We start from the raw sequence: 24,238 nt of genomic DNA, 5'->3' as shown, positions 1-24,238 counted from the left end.
CTAATTTTAATTTCTAACCACAAGAGTAAACCCGAGGTTTCTTTCACTCTGCTGCAGCTGCAGCACTTCACCGTTCTCACAGTAATTATAACCGGTTATAACTAGACACGTTTCCCCTTCGGTTCAAATCGCTCGACACTCAACGGGCACATTACATGAAGACGATGCAGGATTTTGTTTTGAAAAGCTTTATTTATAACATTTAAAAAAGTCATCCAGGGGGGGCAAGCGAATAAACAATAATACGATCAAGATCATTTACTGCCCTTGGCCTTTGAGGTGGACTGAATACAAATGAATCAAACAGAAATTGCTTCAGTTTCAGTGTGTTTTAAATGTGTTGGTGGTCCGAGCACAGAGTGTAGGCAACAACAACAACGCGCGTCTCTCTGGTTCATACTGTCCACGGACCGGTCTCACCACGCCGGCCAACATTTCCCTGCGAGCTGCGGCACACGGCAAGAACACGCCACCATGGTGCTGTTCTAGTGGTTCTCACGGGCCAATCGCTGCCAAGGTCACTTCTAATGCTCCGTGTTCTGCATTACAGAATGTGGATTTGGTGCAAATTGTTTTTAACTGTGTTGGAGGACATTTTCTGCTCAATGATACTGAGGGCATGAAGTCCTGACTGTGCTGAAACAGGTTAGTTTTCAAAAAGTAAGGCAAACTAGACATTCAATTGGCCATTAGTTGGATCAAAACCATGTGGGCTACAATCGTTTATTTTTCAAATGTATTTAGCATTTTATCAGGATGTAAAATCGCACATTGGCGCAGAGATTAAAGTTCAGTTTGAAACAAAGTAAAATGAATATGAGACCGATGACTGAGAACCACATACATCACGATTGTATTCAATGTGAAATGCGACAAGTACTGAAGGAGACGCACAGAAATATGCGTGATTTGATAAAAGGGAGAAACAATAAATGCACAAAATTAGTAATTGTGCAAAAATAGTTTCTTCTCCGATGAGATGCCCAACAGGTTGCGGGGCTTGTAGTCGTGCGTTTATCACAAAGAGGCCGCTCATTCACAAAACTTCCATAAGAATCTCAATCCCTTTTTTATTTGCGAGTGAGGTTTAATCGTGTCACGTAGCACCAAGAAACTGACCTTTTTCTTCAGGATGAGTGTATCTTTTGTTTTTTTCAGGGAAATCAACGATACTAGCTTTGGAGACTGTGTGGCGATAACTGGCACATTAAAGTCTTTGACGCCAAATCTACAACATCACACGAGCAAGGCTGCTGTTGTGCATCACACAAACTGCTTCCAGCAGTGCGTTTGCTGGACTATTTCTTTGAAGTGATATGTTGGCCGTGAAAAGATGGTCGTTCAATGTCCACCACGCGAGAAGGCATGAGGGTTGAAGACCAACGTCGGAGTCCGTGATGCCGACAAACACAAACGCAGTGACTATTTAGCTTACTGTTCCTTGAAAACGCACAACATAGAAATATCGATGGCACGTTTATTAAAGTAAAAAATAAACCCAGTTAAGCCAGTTAACATTGCAGCTTCAACATTCCATGGAATGTAGCACTATATCAACACAAATCAATGGCAAAAAAAGAAAGAAGTGCATCACATTATGTGGTGGAGAAAACTCTAAGACTTGCCGGTCTCTTGGCGAGTTGGCCGCAGGCACTCAAAGGCACCATGACTGGTGGTTTACAGGGGGCCAGACAGACGGGGAGACGCAGGTGATGCGACCTACACAGACGCACAGCAGTCTGACCCCAGCTGAATTATATCGCAACCATCTCCGACACAAAGAGAGCCTGACGCGACGGTAGCGAAACACAATAACGCGCTGTATGGAGATGGGCGACGGAGAAAGAAACACCACTCATTATTTACAGCCGACACACACACACACACACACACACACACACACACACACACACACACACGCGTGCACACAGCGCTGCGTCCATCACCATACATCATCGCACCGGCTCTTATTGTAAAACAAAGCTGACTGCGTGTCCTCATTGTCGTCGGTTCACTTCACACCAGATGATGACAAACGGGCATCCAGAGAGACCTCCAGCAGTCACAGCAGCAGCTTTCATTCATTAAAAAAAAAAGATAGAGATACTCCAGTTGCTGCTATTCCATGTGGAACTATACATTATTATTGCAATATTTAATATTAAATAGGGATCATTTACGTTTATTCAATAGTATAAAATAAGCCATCATCAATGGCTGCCAAGGCCAATAGATGGTAGCAGATCAAATGTAAGTATTACAAGTAGTGCCCTTCAACAATATCCTAATAACTTTAATCCTGTGGTGTGCAAAGTCCGAAAAAAGAACCTCCCACAAAGTGTGTGCTGTTGTTTGTTCTCACTCCAAACGAAGCTATGTTAATGCCGGTCTGATTTGAAGAGGCAACACATGCCGGTGCAGTGCACTGTACTAGCTTTGCTGATGCTGCTTGTTCATGATAACAACAGTGACACCTAGTGCTTATTTTCAGCACCATTATCTGAAGCTGATTTAGCCGATCAACAAACAATAATTTAGCACTTTTCACCCAAATAATGAGCATCTTTGGTCAACCCTGTGGTTGTTACTGTTGCAGCAAGTCCAGCGTGTATTAAGAAAGACCTCTGAACCCTTGAATTCCTCGCTTGGGGAAAAAAAAAAAAAAACTTTGTAAGAAAATAACATGCAAACAGCAAAAACCCAACTTTGTACAACTGCACTGTTTTTTTTTTGATAAAATCTGACTGCTATAGACCCTTTTACAGCAGATGTCATCAAAGGTATGCATGCACACGTTGGCAACGAAAGAGGCGTTTTGCCCTCAGCCATCCAGATGAGTTAGCGAGCTTTAAACATTGACTTAAAACTGTTGCCAGCATCCAAACATGTTTTGGTTGTCCGAATCGATATTCCAACAGCAGACTCAATAATAGCAATAGTTATTTACCGTATTTCAAAGTTTAATTGGAAGGCTTTTACTGGGACACCTTCACGTTCCTTTTGTGTTTTTCAACGGCTGCCGTCACTGCGAGCAACCACAGACGCCGAGAGTCACCAGCTGACACGGTCACTCGTTAAACCGCAACACTGCCGACGTCGACGGCTGCAAGCTATTCAACATGTTGACTACCACTGGACTGTTTAAAAAAAAACAAAAAAACTACTGCGCTTGCGTTGCCAAACCGCATGTGCACGCTTGCGTACGTCCTCAATCTTTACAAACTGTAAAAGGGTGTATTGATGGACCAGGTTGATTTGGCATTGGGCTGTGACGTTAAGGTTCAGAGGAGGCCCAACCCCAAATGCTGCGGTGTGGATGCATTCATTGGTTTCCCACTGACTCTCGGCTAAGATGTTGTCACAGTACCACTGAGCTGTGGGGGTCTAGCTCTGGGAGAAGTACTCCAGGACGAGGCGGAGGTGTCCCAAGCGGTCTTTGAGCGAGGACAGGGACAGGACAGTGGTTTGATAGGCGGGGTCCAGCTGGAGGACAGACAGCAGCCACCAGCACCAGGCCGGACCGTTGGACGAGGCCTAGAGGGATGTAAACAAAGGATTAGAATGGAAACCTGTTGGTCAGGAAAATGCATCACGTACCACACCAGCCAATTAGCCTTGTTTTAGTACGAATCACTTGACATTACTGTTACCCAACTGTGGTGGAAAATGTATTAGATGTGAAGAAATGGATGGTCACCGGCACAGCAACAGGCTACGAGTAATTTTCAATGGAAGTCTGTGCGTCAGCCAATCATATGGTTTTGTTTCGCTCCGCTCCGTTCCATAGAGAAAACAGCAGTGTTCCAGTTCCCAGTACTTTTTTTTTTTTTTTTTTTAAAGCTACGCCAACAAGCGGTTGAGCAACACTTCAAGTAAGCCGGCCACGCTTTAGTTGCTTCTGTTGCTGGTAGTGAGTGCATAGCATCAACAGTCCTTCACATTTGGCATTCTTTATGTAAGCAGGCACTGGGTATCCAGAAGGTTAGATAAGATGGTGATAGTCCCGACTCCCATGGTAAAGAAGTCTGGGCCAAGGGTTACAAAACACACGTTATTTTACAGCTGAGCGACTGTAATGTTTCTTTAAGCTTTTGGTATGTCATATATATACATGCATACTGTAATGTTTTGGATTTCTACATTGCGTCTTTCTCACCTTCCAACAAAGCCAATGGTTTCCATTGAACTGAAGCTACTTCCCTGTGAGCATCGTGTCTATTTTTACCGTTGTTGATGTTTCCACAGTGCAGTAATGGAGCTCTGAGTGCAGTTATTTTCTTTGTGCAGAATTACTGATTGAAAGCTGGATTTAGATATTTTTCCATTCCATGCTGAAATGAATAGACGAACGGAGCATGGATAAAACTGAATTTAAAGAAAAATAACAAGAAAATAATGACAGGAAGTGGTTTGTAGGAATGTTTAGTGTCCATTAAATGCTGCTCTGGTCAGCAAGGAAACCTTATGGCTTCAGTGGTCCCTGGATACGGTGAGAGACATTTGTTGTTTCAGTAAAAAGCCCAACCTGAATGTCTTCCTCCTTGTCTGGCATGGTGCCGTACTGTCTGTTGATCTGCTCGCGAATGCGGCTGCCGAGGCGCTGGTACCAGTCCTGAGCCTGCTGGTACACGCTGTCATGGAGGTGCTCCAAAAGCTCCAACTCGCCACCATCAACCTGGACGAGAGAAGAGACAAGAGGAGGTTGTGATATTTTCCTCGTGCGTCTTCTTTGAATGTTGCTGTAAGTCAGCGATCCTGACCTTGAGGTCCTCCAGGTACTCGATATCAGCGGTGTGGTAGCCATCTCGCTGACTTCTCTTGACCACTTTGAATCTGTTGCCTCCTGCTGCGTCCACATAGGACCGACCATCGGCCAGCTGCTCCAGACTGTGGATCTCCAACATGCACCCATAGTCTGCAAAGCTGAGGCAAAAACCATGAAAGTCTTCTATCCGTAGTGCCTTTTAATGGGATTTTTGCTGTTTTCAGTCGAAACTAAAATGTAATATTCATCTTAGTCGAACAAAATCCGGATCATTTTGAGCCAAAAATGTATTCAAACATTTTATATTGTGTGCGCTTTTTAGGGACAACTACCGTATGAAAGAATATGAGTACATACATTTTGTCTATTTCGTAACCCCTGATTGATCAAAGATATGGATACCTTTGCTAAGGTGATTAATCTCTCCAACACCACACAATGACTGTTTCCATGTGGGCTATGCCGTTATTATTCAGGTTTTAGGAGCATTCTTTTGACATGTGTACAGCGCATCCTGAATATGCTTCTCAGTCGGGGTTTTTACGGCACTTTACTACACATGGCCTCGTTCCTGTTGACGACTGGCTCTGTGTGTTGAACACAAACCAACTAGTCAGTGGTTTGCAAAGCTGGAGTAGAGATGCATGCCCTAAAGAAAAGCCCACATTTCTGAGGAAAGCAAAAATGACCCGAGCGGCAACCTGCCATACCACTTTTCCATCGAGGCTTAATTGACTTGATAAACGACTTGTCAGGGCATCGACCTGTCACAACGCAGGCGAGAATGACGTGGGATTCACTGGTCCCAGTGATGAGGAGGCAGCTTGGGGTAATTTTACGTTAATTGGACAGTTCGGTAAATGTCAAACACGGTCTCTCCATGCCCCGACAGTCAAAATAACTGGCCACACATGAGTGAATGTACGGGGCCTTTACCTCGCTTGGTTCAAAACTGCCTATATTTTGATGCGGCAAACATTCGGACATTATTATCAACCCAAATCCACAATTCTCAATTAAATAGGTTGCTGTAGATAATTAAAACCAAAAAAAAAGTAAATTGCATACCCCTTGCCATGCTCATAGCAGCACATGCCAAACTGTTTGGTGCCAGTCTCTATGCAGCGGCGCATCATCAGCCGATATCGAGGCTCAAAGATGTGCAGCGGGCACGGCACTCCAGGGTAGGCCACCGTGCAAACAAATATAGGGATGTCCGTCGTTAGGCTACAGAAGGAGGAGACAATAAATACAAATAAATCAGGGACAGAACTGTGAGGATAAGGCGCGGTGTAAGTTGCTAGAATGAATCACAAGTGTAGATCGCGTGAGGTGGGTGCGTACTTGGACAGTTCAGCCATCTCGGCGTCATGGACCTGTTTCCTCTCAGCCAGCGGGGAGGGAAAAAGGCGGGTCATGATGTCCTGAAGCAAAACTGTGGGGTTGTACTTCCTGTCTTTGAAGTACTGGGAAGAGAAAATCAATCAGCCATGATAGCAACATTATGATGCTTATGAGCAGGCCTGGGAGGGTTACTTAAAAAATGTATTCTATATATATATATATTACTAATTATTACCTGTTAGAAATGTAGACGGTAAACCGAATCAAAGTACCACAATATTTTGCATACTGTGTATGCCAGTAGATAAATGTATAAACAGTTGTTACGACAGCACTGTTTATCATAGGTGTGATCGTTTGAGGAAGCAGGAAGTTCTCTCTGCCTGTACCTTTATGTGAATTAAGCAGATGAGTTGTCGTAAAAATCAACATGAAAATATTCATGTTGTTAAAAATAGGATCTGGCAACCCACGGAGTTAAAAAAATAGGCGTATGAAAGTGTCTGTAGGCGGTTACCTCTTGTAGTGGCTGTTTGCAGAGTGGACAGCGGAGGTTGTGGTCCAGGCTCCTCTCTATGCAGTTTTTACAGAAGGTGTGACCACAGGGAGTAGTGACCGGCTCAAAAAACAACCTTCAGACGAGAGACGGAGACGTACGTTAACGTCGAGTAAGAGCATTCGTGCTATTTGCACAGCGGCCGCACGTCTGGTGAGGGTCTGTAAGCGCGCTAAACATTAACCAGCCAGAGAGGAGGATAGGGTCAACCTGATATGACACCAGAGCAGACAAGGTGCAGACAGCGATGCATTATTGATTCGAGCCAATGCTCCGGGACACCCACCTAATGCAGAGAGGGCACTCAAAGTCCGACACGACGAGAACTCCCAGAGCTTTCTCTCTGCTGTGACCGCTTTCACCTAAGAGAGAGAAAAGAGACTTTTAAGCGTTGATGATGATTTTTGCCCCCGCTGAGGAAGATCTCGTAATTATTATGCAATTTTCAAACCATCTGGTGTTGTGGTAAAGCTGTTTGTAGCAACGATAATTCACGATGAGGACAATTCATAACAAGTGTGTGTCTGCATGCGTCTGCGTGCGTACCCCTGCCATGCCCGTCGTCCCTCCCAATCATCATCTCCTCGTCCTCTTCCGCAGCCGGGAGGAAGGAAACCGCTTGGCAGAGGCTGAGGCAGCACTCGGTACCCGTGTCGTGCTTCATCGTGGAACCAGAGAGACGCACAGTTTTGTAAGTTCGGGTTTACTGTTGCATTTAAGCAGCTAACGGCTCTAACCAGACACTAGAGTGCACATGAGAGCTCACCTGGTGGGCCTCTCTCCCCTCTCCGTCATCCCCGCGTGGACGTTTGAGGCCCCCGGGGTGAGTCGGCCCCTGAGAGCCGCTGAGGCTAGTAATGGGGCAGGGCCCTTTCAAGTACTCGGACACCACTTGCAAGAGGCAGGACACCTCGTCCGGCACTGCCATGCCCTCCACCTCCAGAATCTGCCATTTGAATTCATGGCGAGATACAAATGAGTCACATAAAGGTATTATGATGAATGATAAAAAGCCATTGTTGGTCATTTTGGAATCGAATTTAAGTTCAATGTGGATGTAAATATTGGATTCACTTTGCATGTAAAATGCATTGAAACTAATTTATAAAATGTAAGATGTATTAAATTGAAATGACTGTGGAAGTCAAACATTTTTTAAGAAGTTAATTCGTATCAATACTGAGATTACAACCAGCACTACCAATACAAATGTAAAATTACAACAATAATTTAACAGTTAAATATACGTAGGAAGAATAAATTCACACGACCAAAACTTCAGAAAAATAAAAATGTAACTGAAAATGTTTTTTTAAGCCAAGCAACAACAAAAAATAACTAAATCTTTGGCTTCTAAACATATGAACCCTAATGTGACCGATAGTGAGAAATCAGACAAGATTCCATCTATTCTAATCAACATAGACTCATCGTTTATGGAACTGAGTGAATCGATGGACTCACAGATGAGCACATGATGTGTCTGATAGCAGTGCTGTGAGCCAGTCGGTTCATTCTGCAGCTCACACTCTAAAAGGCCAAAGTCTCCCGAGTAAACTTGTTCCTTGTCGGTCTCATCAGTTTGCAGGGGAAACAACAACAACAAAAACATGGAATTGTATCAATCTATACAAACGCTACCCTCAAACACACCTTCTGGATCTGGCTCTTTGCAGGGACAAAGTCAGCTTGAAGTTTTAGGCAACGGTGGAACTGGACGAGGGCGTCCGTCTGCTGACCCATTTCCAGCAGCACAGTCCCTTTACGAAAGAAGCCCTGCACAAAGAGAGGACGTCAGCACAGCACTGCCTTGTACGGACCAATGAGGCGTCTAAAGCGCCTCGCTGCAGAGAACGCAGCACTTCTACCCAACGTCATCAATCTGAATTACCTGAATTGCGTGGTGGCATGATGTGACGCTTATCGTATTTGTTTTCCTACTTTTGAATAATGAGATGTGACGTTTGTAAGTAATACAACATCTCTGGGGGAAACCAAATGAAACAATATCAATGATTTTATCCAAAATGAGATGATGAAATGAGTAGCTGTTTGCATAACTTTGCAAATGACATAACAGCAATACAAGCGGAGTAAATGTCTCAGTGAGACAAGGTGTGCGCTGTTTACGTGCATGTTACAAAACCAACCGACGGAGCGCAGTTCGGCGGAGGTCGCAGCACCACAGGGGCGGACCGAAGTGTTAAGGGCAGCTTTACACACGGCACTCTTCATGCACGGCTTCAACCGATTGGTTCGTGTCTCTCACCTCGGTCCAGTTAGGACGAAGGCAGCAGAGGTAGTCGAGGTCTGTCAGAGCGTCGGGGAAACGCATCAGGCCCCAGTTAGCTTCGGCTCTATGCAGCTTCAAACTCTGATCATTGGGGACTAAGGACACACACAAACATAGAAGGTAGGAGAGAGAGGGGAAGAACAAGAGAAAGGGAGGAGATATTACTTGCAGAGCTGTGGCTTTAATGCTTCAAATCTATTTACACGCCTTTCTACGTACAATCACTCAGCATGTAATGACAGGCACGCAGCAGCCTGCATACTGTGGTTCTGCTTGCTTTGAAACATGACGTGAAATCACGGCAGGCAGGGCGTTTACTCAATGCTCTTTCTGAGCCACGTCCATTATACAATTTGTAAAGTTCAATTTATATAAGCGTTCTAGAACAGTGTAATTACACACGCCTACAACAATGTTACGTTAACAGTGAGTTTATGTATCATTCACAAATGGGTGTGTCCCACCTCCCAAAACACATTGTCTTTGAAGAAGCACCGGGTTAGATTTGTAAACAGAAAAGTTCAAACTCGTAAAGTTAAGACTGAATTGTTACATAAATGCTGCATGCGCACAATCGCGTCCCGTTTCTGTTGATGTTTAACTGTTTATGTGTGGCGTACAAAACAAATACTCAAATGCACCTGCGACACCAACATGTGGCAGAGAGTCACTGTTACATAAAGGAGCTGTTGCTCAGGTCAAGCCATGTTTTGTTGTAAGGCCTTCATAATTACAGCCCACATTATGAAATATTGACGGAAGAAATCGAGGCACAACCCCCAAAACCTTCAATGGCAAGTGGAAAAAACGGATTGTTACACAACGACAAAAAAGAGGGCTGGAGCAAGGGAAGCAGCAGTGTTTGCTTGGGCTGGCAGAGAGACGGCAGACGTGTAGAGTAACTCAACAGAAAACACACCACGATCCCCAGGACACCGACAGTGACCAGATAAACTCATCTAGGGCACAAGTTGTCCCTCTTAACCTCCTCACTGCCGCACAGAGAAAATAAGGTCAGTTGCACATGCAGAGGGTGCAGTGCAGAGGATCAGTGACGGCACAGATATTAGAGAAGATCTGTCTGGTGTTTCTATGAAACCTGTGAAAATATTACACCACTTCCTCGTAACCATTTACGACCCCAATGTGACAGCAGAGGTGTCCAGAAAGCTGACTCTGTTGGACCAGACTAATGCAGGCTAAGTGTCTCCTGAAACACTGGAGACAGTTCACTGACCCAGTTATACATCCAGGTCATCGATAGCCTCAGACAGGGGACATAGTGAATCCCATGTCATCCAGATCTGCGCTTTGAAAGACACTAACTTATTCTTGTCAATTCACCTCCTGCATCTCACTGCTGCGCACGGGACACACCATCACAGGGGCCACAGCCAAAACTGTTGAGCAGTGCGTAAAAGTGGGACACCATGCTGTCTGCCCCCCCCCTTATTAAAGTGTGCCCTTAGGTAACTGTTCGTCCCTAATTGACCTCCCCGCAAACAAACGTCTGCGATGCGACCGCCGTCTGCAGTGTTGTCACTGAACGTGTCCCCTTACCTAAGTGGAGCCCCTCGCTTGCGATGCGTAAAGCTTCGGTGAAGTCGTTGGCTTTCAGCTTCTCCTGTAAATGGCACGTCGTCTTCGTCTCCTCGGGGCAGCACTTCTCCACGACGCTGATGAGCAAGACGTTGTTCCTCATGCTTTTCACCTCTCGTTGTTTTAACCTCTCTTTGCACGACGGGCATTTGGACGGGAGGTAGCCCCCCACGCATCTCCGGCAAAACGTGTGACCGCACGACATGGTCACCGGCTCGCACATCAGGAAGAGACAGAGCGGACACTCCAGCAGATCCATGGTGGATGGGTTATGTCACCGGTGAAAAAAAAAATTAAAAAAGAAAGTCCCACCCGGTAAAGTGTTGCTTTTTTCCCGTTAAAGCGATGCAGATGGAGAGGCTCGTCTGTGTAATAGTACTGCATGGACCATTGACATAACACACTGACAGCTAGCGATACAGTGAATTTGATCACATCCGTTTCTGTCTAACGAAGCTCAATTTGAGCTATTATCCTCACCTTACAAATTCCCTTTGCAGATAAGATGTATCCATTGACACTGTCCATTTCTAACCCGAACTTCGTCCTCGGTTTGGGACTCCTAACGTCTTCCCCGTTCACGCACGCTGAATAAAACAAAACTCTCCCAATTCAACGCGCAGCTCTGAACTCCATAAACGCATCACTGAACCACGCCAGAATATTTTCCCATTAGTACTCTTATTTTAAGTAGTCGTTGTCTGGCTTTCAAACCCCCTGTTTCGATCATCCACAGCCACAAAGGTGAGTTACTGTGTAACACCATCACGTTACATAAATAAGATTCACGTGGCGCAGCAGCGCGCAGCCCTATTGGCTGAGAGGATCAGCAGGGCCGAGATCCTTCTTGTGGCACGCGTCAGTCTGTGGCACGCAGCGTCACACAGCGTCCCTCTCTGTCACTCAGCGTCCGTCTCTGTCACTCAGCGTCCGTCTCTGTCACTCAGCGTCCCTCTCTGTCACTCAGCGTCCCTCTCTGTCAGTTCAGCGGAAAGATTCAGCTGTGGCATGCGAGCATAGTTCGGCAATTGTCAAGAAGCTGCGGAGCTGAGGGGGCGGAGCAACATTTCCTGAGACATTTCCTGAGAACACCCGTTGTTGTTACGACAGATCAGCTTCCATAAATCAGTTTTATGATTTTAGTTGAGTCACAGGAGCCCCCTGTTCTCTGTATGCATCCTTAGAGTAAGTACGTTGTACTTTTTTGTTTCTCATTCATTTTATTTCAGTATGATTTTGCTGCTTATGCAACAAAATGGAACATAATACACTTTCCAAATTATTACTTTTATAGTCACTTACAACAATCGGCTAAAATAATGAAAATAAATCATCCGTTTTAGAATCATTTAAAAGTATATATTAAAATTAAGACATAAAATGTCCAATCCAAAAATACATGTTTGAAAATATCTTCACTCTTCCTCTGCTTATATGTATATGTATGTCAGTAGGACATATGTTAACTGTTAACAGTTTACAGCATACTTAAATAAATATAAATAAATACAAACACGATTCCGTCTTGTCTTGTCTTGTCACGCGTGTTTCTTGTCTTTTGCACATATCTCACACCGACGCCGCTCGTAGATGAAAAGCAATACGTGTTTTATTGATCCATTTCCTTCGTACAAGTCAGTCAATCAACTTCCTTTCTCCTAAAAGTATGCTGATTACTTCGACCTACTATACGTATCCACAGGTTATCCACGTAGATCGTTCCCTTTAACACGTTTTATAACACGATCCCAAACACGTATTGCTTTTCATCTACGAGCGGCGTCGGTGTGAGATATGTGCAAAAGACAAGAAACACGCGTGACAAGACAAGACAAGACAAGACGGAATCGTGTTTGTATTTATTTATATTTATTTAAGTATGCTGTAAACTGTTAACAGTTAACATATGTCCTACTGACATACATATACATATAAGCAGAGGAAGAGTGAAGATATTTTCAAACATGTATTTTTGGATTGGACATTTTATGTCTTAATTTTAATATATACTTTTAAATGATTCTAAAACGGATGATTTATTTTCATTATTTTAGCCGATTGTTGTAAGTGACTATAAAAGTAATAATTTGGAAAGTGTATTATGTTCCATTTTGTTGCATAAGCAGCAAAATCATACTGAAATAAAATGAATGAGAAACAAAAAAGTACAACGTACTTACTCTAAGGATGCATACAGAGAACAGGGGGCTCCTGTGACTCAACTAAAATCATAAAACTGATTTATGGAAGCTGATCTGTCGTAACAACAACGGGTGTTCTCAGGAAATGTCTCAGGAAATGTTGCTCCGCCCCCTCAGCTCCGCAGCTTCTTGACAATTGCCGAATTATGCTCGCGTGCCACAGCTGAATCTTTCCGCTGAACTGACAGAGAGGGACGCTGAGTGACAGAGAGGGACGCTGAGAGACAGAGAGGGACGCTGTGTGACGCTGCGTGCCACAGACTGACGCTGAGTGACGCAGAGGTGCCAGTGCCACAAGAAGGATCTCGCTGTCTCTCGAGAGGATGGCGTTCCGCCCTGTTGTGAGAGCCAAGGATGCAGAGTTTCGTAACATCATTTTCCCAAGCACATATTACTTAACAGACACTGAAAGGTTCCACGTTTGGCGTTTTCACCCCTGAAACATTATTTCTGTTGACTCTCTGCTACACTAGGCAAACACTGTCACTTTACTTTGCAAACACACCGTCACTTTTCACTGGATTATTGTACAAAAACCAGTAAAACCGCCTGTTGTCACAGAAGTCATACAAATAGGTATATTTCAACATTGACATTTACTGTGTTACATTAAGGAAATTGGGATCCTTCTGAGGAGATGCACGCTTGGTAGTTGGCAAAATTAAAACGCTGCTGCTGCCGGAAGACAGTTACACAAACACGGCAACAAAAGACATTTTATATTGATCTGTGATTCCATGAGAAGTAAAGTGAGGGAGGAGTGAGTTCATACATACTGACCTTCCCATGACCATGCTCTCTAGTGTGCAAGGTGGCGACAGCTCTGAGATGATGTGTGAACATGATGGAACGACGACACATAATGGGTTTAAATAAATTAGGTCTCTGTGGTATGAAGCAGTTTCCCTAAAAACATTGATGGGTTTAATGAACACTGGAGCAATTGCATTGCACTTCTACTGGAAATGTCTTTATTGGTTTTATTACAAAAACGGAAAGTTGGCAACCCCAGTTAATCTGTGTAATGTTTACCTTCTTCAAATATCTTCACAGGGACTGTTAATAATATCTACATAATGGTTGTTAAATAAAACAGCATCCAACTCCAGATAGGATTTCAGGCCCAGTGAAAACACAGCAAACGTTTTTCATACTTACTATGTACATACAGCATACAAACAAACACAGTTTAGGTGTACAAAAAAGAAACACGACTAGTCAACTTAAGCAATTTCATCAATAATAATGCACATGGCAGCATCCTTGTCTAATATTTTTTCCCTCTTTAACGTAGGGACGCTCTTGTCCTGGTGACCTGCTGCCATACAGCTGGCACCTGCCTCCTCTACATCCATTGGTTCTGTTTTCAGCCGGGGGGCCTGTCCAGAAGAACCAACAGTAGCTCCTGCAGACACGATCCTTGGCCCATCGCCAACGCCATCCGAACCCTCCATCTGTGGCAAGTCATCGGGTAACGAGGCAAGGCACCCCTGGATCATCTCCACCACCCTCTCCAGATGTTTCTGGAACCTCTCAACTGTCTCTAGCCTCTGTCTCTTCTGCACCTCCATCATCACCCTCAATGTCTCCCTGGCTTGATGTGGCCTGTACTCATTTATCAGGTGATGCATGTGTACAAACAGAAGTTTCAAGTCCTCCAGCTTCTCCTCACGCTTGATACTGCCGGGGCTCTTGATAAGGATGTCTAGCAAGTCCAGAAAGTTCACAAGAATGGACATGTTGAGCTTCTTAAGCTCCCGTTTGTGGTCAAACTGCATAGGATGGAGCCTCTCAATGCCCTGGCTCTCCAGCGGCCGGATGATGAGTTCGTCGCACTGGAACTGGTTGCCAAACATCATGTAGCTGTCTCTGATGGGTGGAGGGGGCTTAGGAGCCAGACCCTTGCGGATGTTTTCATCTGTGTACTCTTTGATGTACTGCATAGGTGGAGGAGGCAGGGCACTAACCTGCTGTGGTTCACCCATGATGCTGACCTGAAACGGTAACACAAATGTTAAAATCAGTTTTCTTTACCAAGCGATGCAAAACAAGTTCTTCGCTATTTTTAACAAGAAATCAGTTGCATTTTGTACCCTAGTTGTGAGTTTAAATATACCACTTTAGGTTTCACCTATACAATTTTAGCTGTGCTGTAAGTACTTAAAAAGCGTCATGTCTAAAAGCTAAAAATGTTAAACAAGAGCACACAAGTTGAGCAACACTCCAGGCCAATATGTTGTGTCGAGAGTACAAGCACTCATTGCAAAGAAAGGCATCAGCATTGAAAAGTACTTCAAAGCAGTAATGTGCTTGAAAAGTACTTCAAAGCAGTAATGTGTTAAGTAAGCGTCACAAAACCATAAAAAGAGTTTATACAACATGTATACAACGTTAGCCAATTTAAATGTAGTCAGTTTCTACCTTCGGGGGAAAAAAACTTGAAAAGTTGTGCTTTTGCCGACAACCGAGGCTACATACGTCCGCTTCCATTCGCAGAAGCGGTAAGATCTTCCCCATTAAAAGTATGCAAGAACAAAGTTAGCATGCTAGTTGTCAGACCGGGGGTGGGGGCTAACGTAATGAGCGAGCGATGCTAGTTACGTTAGTGCCCAGTTAATGGTCCTAACAATTGGTGAGCACGTACTATCGATAACTAAAACAGTATTCACGTTGTCGAATGTGTATCTCAGTATACAACTAGATGCACTTAGGTGTTAGCAGAACCACTGCGGTTCAGAGGAAGAATGTAGCTAACTAGCTATGTGGCTAGTATTGGGCTAGCAGTACCTCTGCTACCTAGCTTCGTTACGTCGGTAACATTGCCACAAACTAAGCGAATGACAAAAATACAGCGACGATTCTACTACGCACCTCTTAAAACGACTCCTTAGTTGCTGAATGTAGACCTTAGATATGAAATATCTACGCTCATGACTAGCTTAGCTCCTTCCATTCACTGACGTCACCATTCGCCTCTGCTCCAATCCCATTCAGTGTTGCCAACTCCTCAGTAAGGAAAGTAGCTATTGGCTGTCCTAGAAATCGCTAAATTACGTCATCGCCTAATGTGCATAATGGTAGAGCTGTAGGAGAGAGGCGGGACCAGCGGCGGCTTTGCGCATGCGCGATTCATTTGCAGTCTGGACACGGAGAGTGTGGGTCTCCTCTTTCTGTAATTTTTATGCCATTAGGCTCTATAAAATGTTTTAGCTAAAAATGGCCTTTGTGTGAACAAAAACCTGGAATAATAACACGACCATTAATAATAATGGCATGCTACTACCACTGCTACTAATTATAATAGTGATAATACTCATTATTATTATTATAGATTATTTGAACACTTTTCAAGCAAAAGGCACAAAATGTTTTCCAGAGTTAAAAAATCTAAAATACAATTGCACAACAAAAACACAACCATCATCAGTTGCTTGAGGTATACAATTACACAACATTGTATCAGGTTTTAACAGAAATAAGCAATGTCAATTTATATTGTACAATAACAAATGTATTAGTTGTTAAGAAAGTCATAAAGTCAGTTGTAAAGTCAGTCATATGTGATACAGCCTCCAGTCCAACGCAGGATAATTTTGCAGACAGCTGTGGACATTATTGTCTATAAATTCCATCAATCTGATTTTGTTTAATCATGAAAACAAGCAAACTTTCTACATTTTTATTTTCTTAATGAGATTGTAGCTATTGAAATTTGAATGCAGGCTGAATTGTAGGAACAACTTTCCTGATGGTGGTGCTATTCCATGTTTTGTGAGAATGAAGAGTTTTAGTTTTGAACCCTCAATTAGAATCGGTCTTTGTCTGTGATTATTGTAAGGTAGAAAGACAGAGAGACATTAAAAAAGACACAAAAACGGAAAAGATATCTCACCAGTGCTGTATGAAATCAGAGACAGACATGAGTTTTAGTTTATGCTCTCAATATTTCGTGAAATTACCACCCCTATCCAGTCTTTACATTTTTACCAAAACGTTATGCCATCGTCAGAGTACAATACAAGCTGCATACTTTTGGTGGAAAATGTTCAGAAGTGCAGAGATTAAAGAATCACCAATCACTGAGAATCAGCAATCACTATTGCTGCACACACTGGCTTATTGCAACATAGCTAGAGAATGTAAGTGCTTGTGTGTGTGTGGGTGTGTGTGTGTGCGTGTGTTTGTGATTGTAAGCACAACCCACTTGATGCCGTAAGGATGTGGTTTACCGAGTGCAACAACTTTATGCCGGAAGCTCCACGGCTTCTATCGAGTTGTCATCCACTATTTTCTTTTCCCCGTCACTGCGAGGTGATCAATCTCTCTCCGTACGACAAAGAGCCTCCAGTGTTTTTCTGAGCGTTATTCATAGCTGTCACCATGTTCCCCAGGGTCATTTTGAAGGGAACTTTGATAAAAAAATCTCAACAAAAGAAGAGAACATCACCGTGCAACTACAAGGAGAGGTTTTTTGTATTGGACACCCAAGACCTGAAGTACTCTGAACGCCGCCCAGGAGTGAGTATGCACTTAATACTCTGTATTTTCGATTTGAAATGATGCAATCTGGAGGCTGAGTCTGCAAACCTGGCCCCAGTGGAAACAACTGTGATTTGGATGACATCCACATATAGCAGATATAAAGTTCAGATCATGTTCTTCCAGAGAAAGCCCATGCTGAAAGGTTGCATCGAGCTCTCCGGAATCAAATGTGTGGAGATTGTGTGTAGCGATCTTCCCATACCATGCAACTACAAGTACCCTTTTCAGGTGAGGTTATACACAATAATGAAATATAGTGTTACATAAAGTAAGTATACTGTATGATTCAGCATGTATTGTACATAACACAAGAACAAAAGCATTTTAAATACAAATGTCTCTTCAGGTTTTTCACAACAACTACTACCTCCACATCTTCGCCCCGGACAATGATTGCCGTCAGAGATGGGTCAGAGCTCTGAAAGAGGGTGAGCAATTCGACCACATCGTATGCACAAACAATGGTGGTGCAACAAATTATTGTAAAACCCTTTTATTGTAATTCATGGGCTCGATATTTCAAACTGCATTTATTATGCCTGATGTAGAGACAAAGCACAACAATTTGGTCACTAAATACCACCCAAACTTCTGGATGGATGGAAAATGGAGATGTTGCCAACAAACGGAGAAACTGGCGGCAGGCTGTCATGTGTATGACCCAGTGGGTTATGGTTTGTAATATTTCTTCTCTTCTCCTTGTTTTATATATTTACATCAAGGTCACAAGTCTAATTTGTGTATTTGATTTCGTGTGACATCATTCATATGGAAGAAAAAAACCCTCACGTACCGGTAGATAACGTAAAGTAATGTTTTTCCAACATGTGCTTAAGGCAAATCTTTATCTGCATTTAATAGTGTTACATAACCAAGCAAGCTGGAAAATGCAGCGTGAAATAACAATTGTGTACATTGTGGGTGGAACCAAATCATTCACTAATTGCATGTTTCTCATTCCACAGCTTCTAAAAAGCCACTTCCTGAACTCCCTGATCCAGAGGTAACACTTTCAAAAGCATATATAACGTGCTGTTGAAATATCATTGTTGTGTTCGTCAACACTGTTCAAATTGCAGGGGGTAGACAGAAATACATTTTTTGAGATTATTACACTGTATGCAGGTTTGGTTTGGCCACACAGGATTTCACAGCTCGCTTTGTTGTATCTTTGCTCATCTCCTGCGATTGCTGTGCCTCCTCTAGAGCTGATGATTTCATGGGTGCTGTACGACACAATATGCTCATTGTTCAATCTAACATGACCCAAATAGCTTTGTGATTTAGCTTGTTAAGTTTAAGTCACTTTCTTTGGGGTGTTTACATCCGTTTTGTGCTTTGTCTGCTCCGTGCGGTGAAGCATTTTTTTGTGTTTTTAAAAGTGTTGCACACAGCATATATCGCCGAAACGGAACGAAAAAGAATTCATACAGCAGAAAAACATCCCTTATAGATTTTACATTATTAGATGGCGTTTTCTTTTCGCTATCTCTGCCAGATGGGAATGCATGATGAAGAACAGAGGGTGGTCATCGCCCTGCAGGACTACAAACCGCTCAAAAACGACGACTTGCCCCTCCGGAAAGACCAGGAGTACACCCTGATCAACAGCTGCCACTGTGACTGGTGGGCCGTACGGGACGACAAGGGGTGAGGCGCATGAAGATCCCAGACTTCGTAACAAATTTCACTGAAAATAATAGCACCTTTATAGTAAGGATGATATGCGTATGAGTATACTACTAATGTATGTTTTTCCATGACCCCTTATCAGAAACACAGGCTTTGTACCCAGTAGGTACATAGCTGAAAAATCTGGCAACAACTTTCAGAGATTTGAGTGAGTGCTTCTCATCGTTAACATGTGGAAATTTGCAAATCAGTTCTTTCCTTTATACAATTAACTTATTTGTGGTTGATTTGTCTTCTCACAGATGGTACAACAAACACATCACCAGAGGGGCTGCAGAGGATTTGTTAATGAAACAGGTAAAGGCAACGTCAGTGTTTAAGGATCCAGTGATTATTCGACAGAAAATATGCTCCTAATAATAATTCTGATGACAATTAGCAGGATGTTGCTCCCGTGCGAGGCAGTGCACTTTTGCTGTGACTGTGCCACCTACGGCAGTCTCGCATTTGCAAAGTGAATGCAAATGCACCTGCGGAAAAACACGAACAAATGTTTCACAACCACAGTGTTTCCCCCCCATGTTGAATTTCCTGCTGTGAAGTGTTTTGCTCGGTTTTTGCAAGCGGGAGGTAGAACAGCTATCCATCATCTGTCACTCAAAATGAATGCTAGGACAGCCCTGGTATCAGCTGCATATCCAACCAACAATCAAAAGACACGTCTAACATGACGAATGTTTTGCTTCATGATGATAATGTTATGTGGTTTTGTACTTTTAGGGAAAAGAAGGCGCCTTCATGGTGCGTGACTCGAGACAGGCAGGAGTCTACACAGTGTCGGTCTTCACCAAAGCACCGGGGTAATTTTACTTCCTTGTTCCTTGACCTATTTAGTTGGTTTATTAATGACATATGATTAGTAGATAGTATGGTGCTAAATGTAAATACATCTGATGTACTTGATGATATGTTTATTGTTTATTCGGACCCCCATTAGTTGGTACCAGGGTCCATTTAAGAACAGCCATATATACACATTCTTTCACATTCATGCACACAGAGATACACTTACATCACCAAACCGATCCAATTAAAAACTGTATAAATATTTACACAATAAAACCATGTGTATTGCTCCAGAATAACTAGGTCGACACGCCTGGTGGAGCCTATGTTTAGAAGGAATGCGACTTGAAATCAAATGACATTCTTCTCATCTCATGTGCTGCTGATTGTTATGTACTGTGAACATTTCCCACTTAAAATGCTCCCTTTGCTATCACGTGTGATTCGTTGCATAAAAAAAGCATCTCTTTGCTACTTTTAGGTCCAATGGGGAGAAGAATCCAAGAGTGAAACATTATCAAATCAAACTGACAGAAACTGGTGAGGCCAGGTTCTACCTGGCAGAGAAGTACCTGTTCAGCACCATTCCTGAGCTCATTCATTACCATCAACACAATGCTGCCGGTAAGTGTTCTGGCTTACTGCATGCTGCTGTATGAAAACACACACACACACACACACACACACAGACAGACATGTATTGGTTGCCAAAAGGAAGTGCAGCTGCTTAAACAGTTGAACATTGTAACAGAGGGTTATTGTTATGTATTAAAAATGAGAATATGTTGATGTGTCATCTGTGCGGCAGGCCTGATAACTCGTTTGCGACACCCAGTATCTCAAGACGGAGGCTGCTCTCAGGACACCGCTGATCCCGCAGAAGGTTAGATGATGTGCTGGTTGAACCGGAGCAGGAAAACAATCAAAACTTGATGATTGTTTTCTGACCTCTAGTGGTTCTCGCGGAGGCGTGCTCACCCAGGGTGCGTTCAGCACTCCCTGGCAATTATCTGACCTGTTTGGTGTCGTGCAACGAACCCGCAACTTTCACAATTATTTGATCGTCATCGATTAAACTGATGTTACCCTTAATCTCAACACAAGAGCATCCGTGTTTGCTTCTCAACAGATCAGTGGGAAGTGGACCCTGAGGAGCTGACCGTGGGTCAGGAGTTAGGCAGCGGCCAGTTTGGTCTCGTGCTGGAAGGGAGGTGGAGGGACAAGAAGGTGGCCGTGAAGATGATAAGAGAAGAGTGCATGTCAGACGAGGAATTCAAAGAAGAGGCGAGAGTCATGATGTAAGTGCGATTCGTCAAGTTGCCTCGTGTCGGTCCGGGGAAAAAACGAAGCACTCTGCTTATGTGTGTGTGTGTCTGCGCGTGTTTTGCCAGGAGACTGTCCCATTGTAAGCTGGTTCAGCTCTACGCCGTGCGCACCCAGTGTTCCCCCATGTGTATGGTGTTCGAGTTCATGGACAACGGCTGCCTGTCAGACTACCTGCGAGCCAGGAAAGGCCGTTTGTCTCAGGAAACGATGTTGGGGATGTGTCTGGATGCCAGTGAGGGGATGGCTTACCTGGAGACCTCCAACTTCATCCACAGAGATCTGGTAAACCAACAGATCAGAACTTTTGTACGACACACGTATGGATCTCCACTCCGTTATAATAGTGTATCCTTCCTCTGGTTCTCTTTCTCCTGCAGGCTGCCAGGAACTGTCTAGTTTCAAAGCACAATGAGGTGAAGGTGTCTGACTTCGGTATGACCAGGTACGCCCCTCGCTGAATCTCTGAAATGTCCACCATATAGTGTGGAACTTTTTAATCACACCTTTATCATGTTTGTACAGCTCAAAGTCATCAAATGATGTCTCTGTATACCACAGGTTTGTGCTTGATGATCAGTACACGAGCTCCCAGTGCTCCAAGTTCCCCGTCAAGTGGTCGTCGCCAGAGATCATCAAGTACTGCAAGTTCAGCAGCAAGTCTGACGTCTGGTCATTCGGTGTGTTCATCCCTCTATCTCTGGGCCTTTCACTTATTTTGTGCGTTTGAGTGTCAGACTTGTTGTCTTTGTGGTCATACAACATCCCTCCTTTGACTTTTTAAAAATCATTTATATATTTTGAGGATGTATCGCTCACAGGAAAACAGCAGGATTTGTTGGCTGGTTGACGACACATCAAAATCCTTTGTCTTTCCATGATAGCATGTCGACTCTGGTGGAAACTTGAAGCTAAATGAGACCGCAATGATTTGGAACCACTTTAAGAGGCAAATGAACTGATTGTAATTTCTAAAGAAAAGACAGCTTTTTTCATAGGTTTATGTCCTTGTGCATGTCTGCACATGTGCCAAGGGCCATACGTATTGGTAGCTCTTGTCATGGAGCAATGCCAACTTGTGGATATGCAGTGATCTCCAAGAAGTTACGAGCGTTGGGACCATTGCCAAAACAGGAGTTTAAACTGGCAAGCGTGGTAAAAATATATAGGTTTAATTACAACTTCTACGAATTAATTATTAAAAGAATCCGTCTGAGTAATGTGTTTTAAGTAGCAGGGATGGTATCGCCTTTTTTATAAGTCTGTGGACAATGCAAGACTGTATGTAGCTAAAAAGCTGCTGAATTGATGAGTACATGGCTGTATAGGCAGTCTATGATTAAGTCAACAGTCAGTCCTCTTACTTTGGATGAGGCTTGTCATAATCATTCAAAACAGTTTACGCAAAAGAGCTGGCATGGGACGACCACAAACATGCAAATCGAAAACCAGACGCACAAGAACTGTTTTTGGTTTCACTGAAGGTGTGTTTATTCTGTAACAATCAGAGTCTTCCTGTTCTCCCCTGCTCAGGTGTGCTCATGTGGGAGGTGTACAACGAGGGCCGTCTTCCTTATGAGAACCGCACTAATGGTGAAGTTGTGGAGTCCCTGAACAAAGGCCTGAGGCTCCTGAAGCCACGCTTGGCCCCAGACGCCATCCACCTGCTCATGGAGTGGTGCTGGAAGGAGGTGGGCACGATAAATGATTCCTAGTAGAGGAACTGCTGACATAAAAAAAAAAAAAGACACACAATGTGCAAAATGCCTTGCAATAACGCTTTTGTTTTCTCATTCTCAGAAACCAGAAGACCGTCCATCCTTTACTCTCCTCCTACATGAGCTGGCCTCCCTCTCAGACCTGTGAAGATAAGATCTGAGGTTGAAAACTATGAAAACAGCTATTTATTTTATTTGTTGATGTATTATGTCAAATGTCAATGACATTGTCTTGGTTAAGATGATTACAAAACACAAGATAGTTTAAAATTCCTTGATTTTGCACTTTATCTGTTTCCTACTGTATCTCTGTACACAGTATATTCCTGAGAAGGCTCACACGGCCCGTTCACACAGCTACTGCTGCTTACTGCATGTTTATATTAAGGTTTCAAATATTCTACAGGTGAGGTGGTCATCAGCTGAAACCATTGATAATTAAATGGATCCATTGTTGTACCTGTTTTATTTTTCTCTCATAAGTTTTCTGCATATTTTCAGCAGTACACAATAATGAAACTCTTCAAACCGCTGCACAATGTAATCCTCGTCCGTGCTATAAGTGAGCAACAAAACAGGTGAATTATCGATCTCTCTCTGTCAGTCCACCGAGCCAGGCGTTGTGCTCTGCAGGTGTAGTGGCCAAAGATGGAACTACAGGCCCCGCTGTGATCTCTGGCCCAGAAAGACCTACACACAATATCTACATAAGGTCGATTTTAACATCTACTACAACAGAAACAAATCTTTTGAAGACAATTCCCTGATCATCATGCACATCTAAAAGACTATTTCATCTTATTGAACCTATATGAAGGTGGGCAAGCTGTTAGCAAAGTGTAGCCATAGAAAGATAAGAAGCACATGGCTTATGAGCACAGATGTATTAATAGGAAGATTTATTTATGCATTGGATGAGCACCTTTAATATCACTGAGTTCATCCATGCAGCCAGCCATTAACTCAATAAACCAATCCGCCAGTCATCGAGCCAGTCACTGAACCAACAAACATCATAATAACATGATAATGATAATAATTTAATTTGTGGGTTAGCCTATAGGCCTACAGCGCATGTACAATATACATAGAAGATACTTTAATCATGCCCTCGGGTAACTTCTATACAGATTTGAAATGATTAAATGTTTTTTGTTTTTTTCAAAGAAATATAAGCCAAGCTAAACACAATTATAGCTGTAGGATTTATTAGGAATAAAATAACAAGTGGGGCAATATGGACCCAATGCATCTTGCCACCAGGGGTCTGAGAGTACTTTCTAGTTTTGTCCAGTATCATCACTTTTTATGGATTCAATAAAACAACATTTATATACACGATATGGCAGGAATATATTAAGAGTGTATTTATGTTTTCTTTCCCTTTCCGAAAACTCAAATGAATAGAATCAACAGGTG

At 43.2% G+C, this 24,238-nt stretch overlaps 3 protein-coding genes across 4 annotated transcripts; 1 reads left to right on the top strand and 2 right to left on the bottom strand.

Annotated features, from left to right (window-relative positions):
- Window positions 1–228: 228 nt before the first annotated feature.
- On the bottom strand, window positions 229–10,844 carry lonrf4 (LON peptidase N-terminal domain and ring finger 4). The gene is made up of 12 exons (XM_079268887.1): window positions 10,519–10,844; window positions 8,935–9,053; window positions 8,319–8,441; window positions 7,432–7,611; window positions 7,212–7,323; window positions 6,952–7,027; window positions 6,627–6,741; window positions 6,110–6,231; window positions 5,834–5,992; window positions 4,761–4,923; window positions 4,526–4,675; window positions 229–3,534 (listed from the first exon to the last, which is right to left on the bottom strand). The coding sequence occupies exons 1-12, from the start codon at window positions 10,814–10,816 to the stop codon at window positions 3,385–3,387; spliced, it is 1,767 nt and encodes a 588-aa protein (XP_079125013.1). The 5' UTR covers window positions 10,817–10,844; the 3' UTR covers window positions 229–3,384.
- A 2,800-nt stretch (window positions 10,845–13,644) lies between these two features.
- On the bottom strand, window positions 13,645–15,748 carry med7 (mediator complex subunit 7). The gene is made up of 2 exons (XM_079269071.1): window positions 15,630–15,748; window positions 13,645–14,752 (listed from the first exon to the last, which is right to left on the bottom strand). The coding sequence occupies exon 2, from the start codon at window positions 14,741–14,743 to the stop codon at window positions 13,982–13,984; it is 762 nt and encodes a 253-aa protein (XP_079125197.1). The 5' UTR covers window positions 14,744–14,752; window positions 15,630–15,748; the 3' UTR covers window positions 13,645–13,981.
- A 1,390-nt stretch (window positions 15,749–17,138) lies between these two features.
- On the top strand, window positions 17,139–23,214 carry itk (IL2 inducible T cell kinase; the record flags this gene model as incomplete). 2 transcript variants are annotated; one of them, XM_079268890.1, is made up of 17 exons in its annotated part: window positions 17,139–17,276; window positions 17,424–17,528; window positions 17,647–17,728; window positions 17,849–17,974; window positions 18,266–18,303; window positions 18,799–18,950; window positions 19,075–19,140; window positions 19,235–19,289; window positions 19,713–19,792; window positions 20,260–20,402; window positions 20,587–20,661; window positions 20,908–21,076; window positions 21,170–21,386; window positions 21,482–21,546; window positions 21,663–21,781; window positions 22,635–22,792; window positions 22,902–23,214. In XM_079268890.1, 17 exons carry the CDS (start codon window positions 17,139–17,141, stop codon window positions 22,965–22,967), a joined length of 1,854 nt encoding a protein of 617 aa, XP_079125016.1. In that variant the 3' UTR covers window positions 22,968–23,214. The 2 variants fall into 2 exon arrangements, with proteins under 2 accessions (XP_079125016.1, XP_079125017.1); XM_079268891.1 differs by lacking the exon at window positions 20,587–20,661.
- Window positions 23,215–24,238: the final 1,024 nt, after the last annotated feature.

The sequence above is a fragment of the Melanostigma gelatinosum genome (genome assembly GCF_949748355.1).
Source record: "Melanostigma gelatinosum genome assembly, chromosome: 5".
NCBI lineage: Eukaryota > Metazoa > Chordata > Actinopteri > Perciformes > Zoarcidae > Melanostigma > Melanostigma gelatinosum.
The sequence above is the reverse complement of the archived record's forward strand: the minus strand, read 5'-3'. Positions and strand labels throughout refer to the sequence as shown.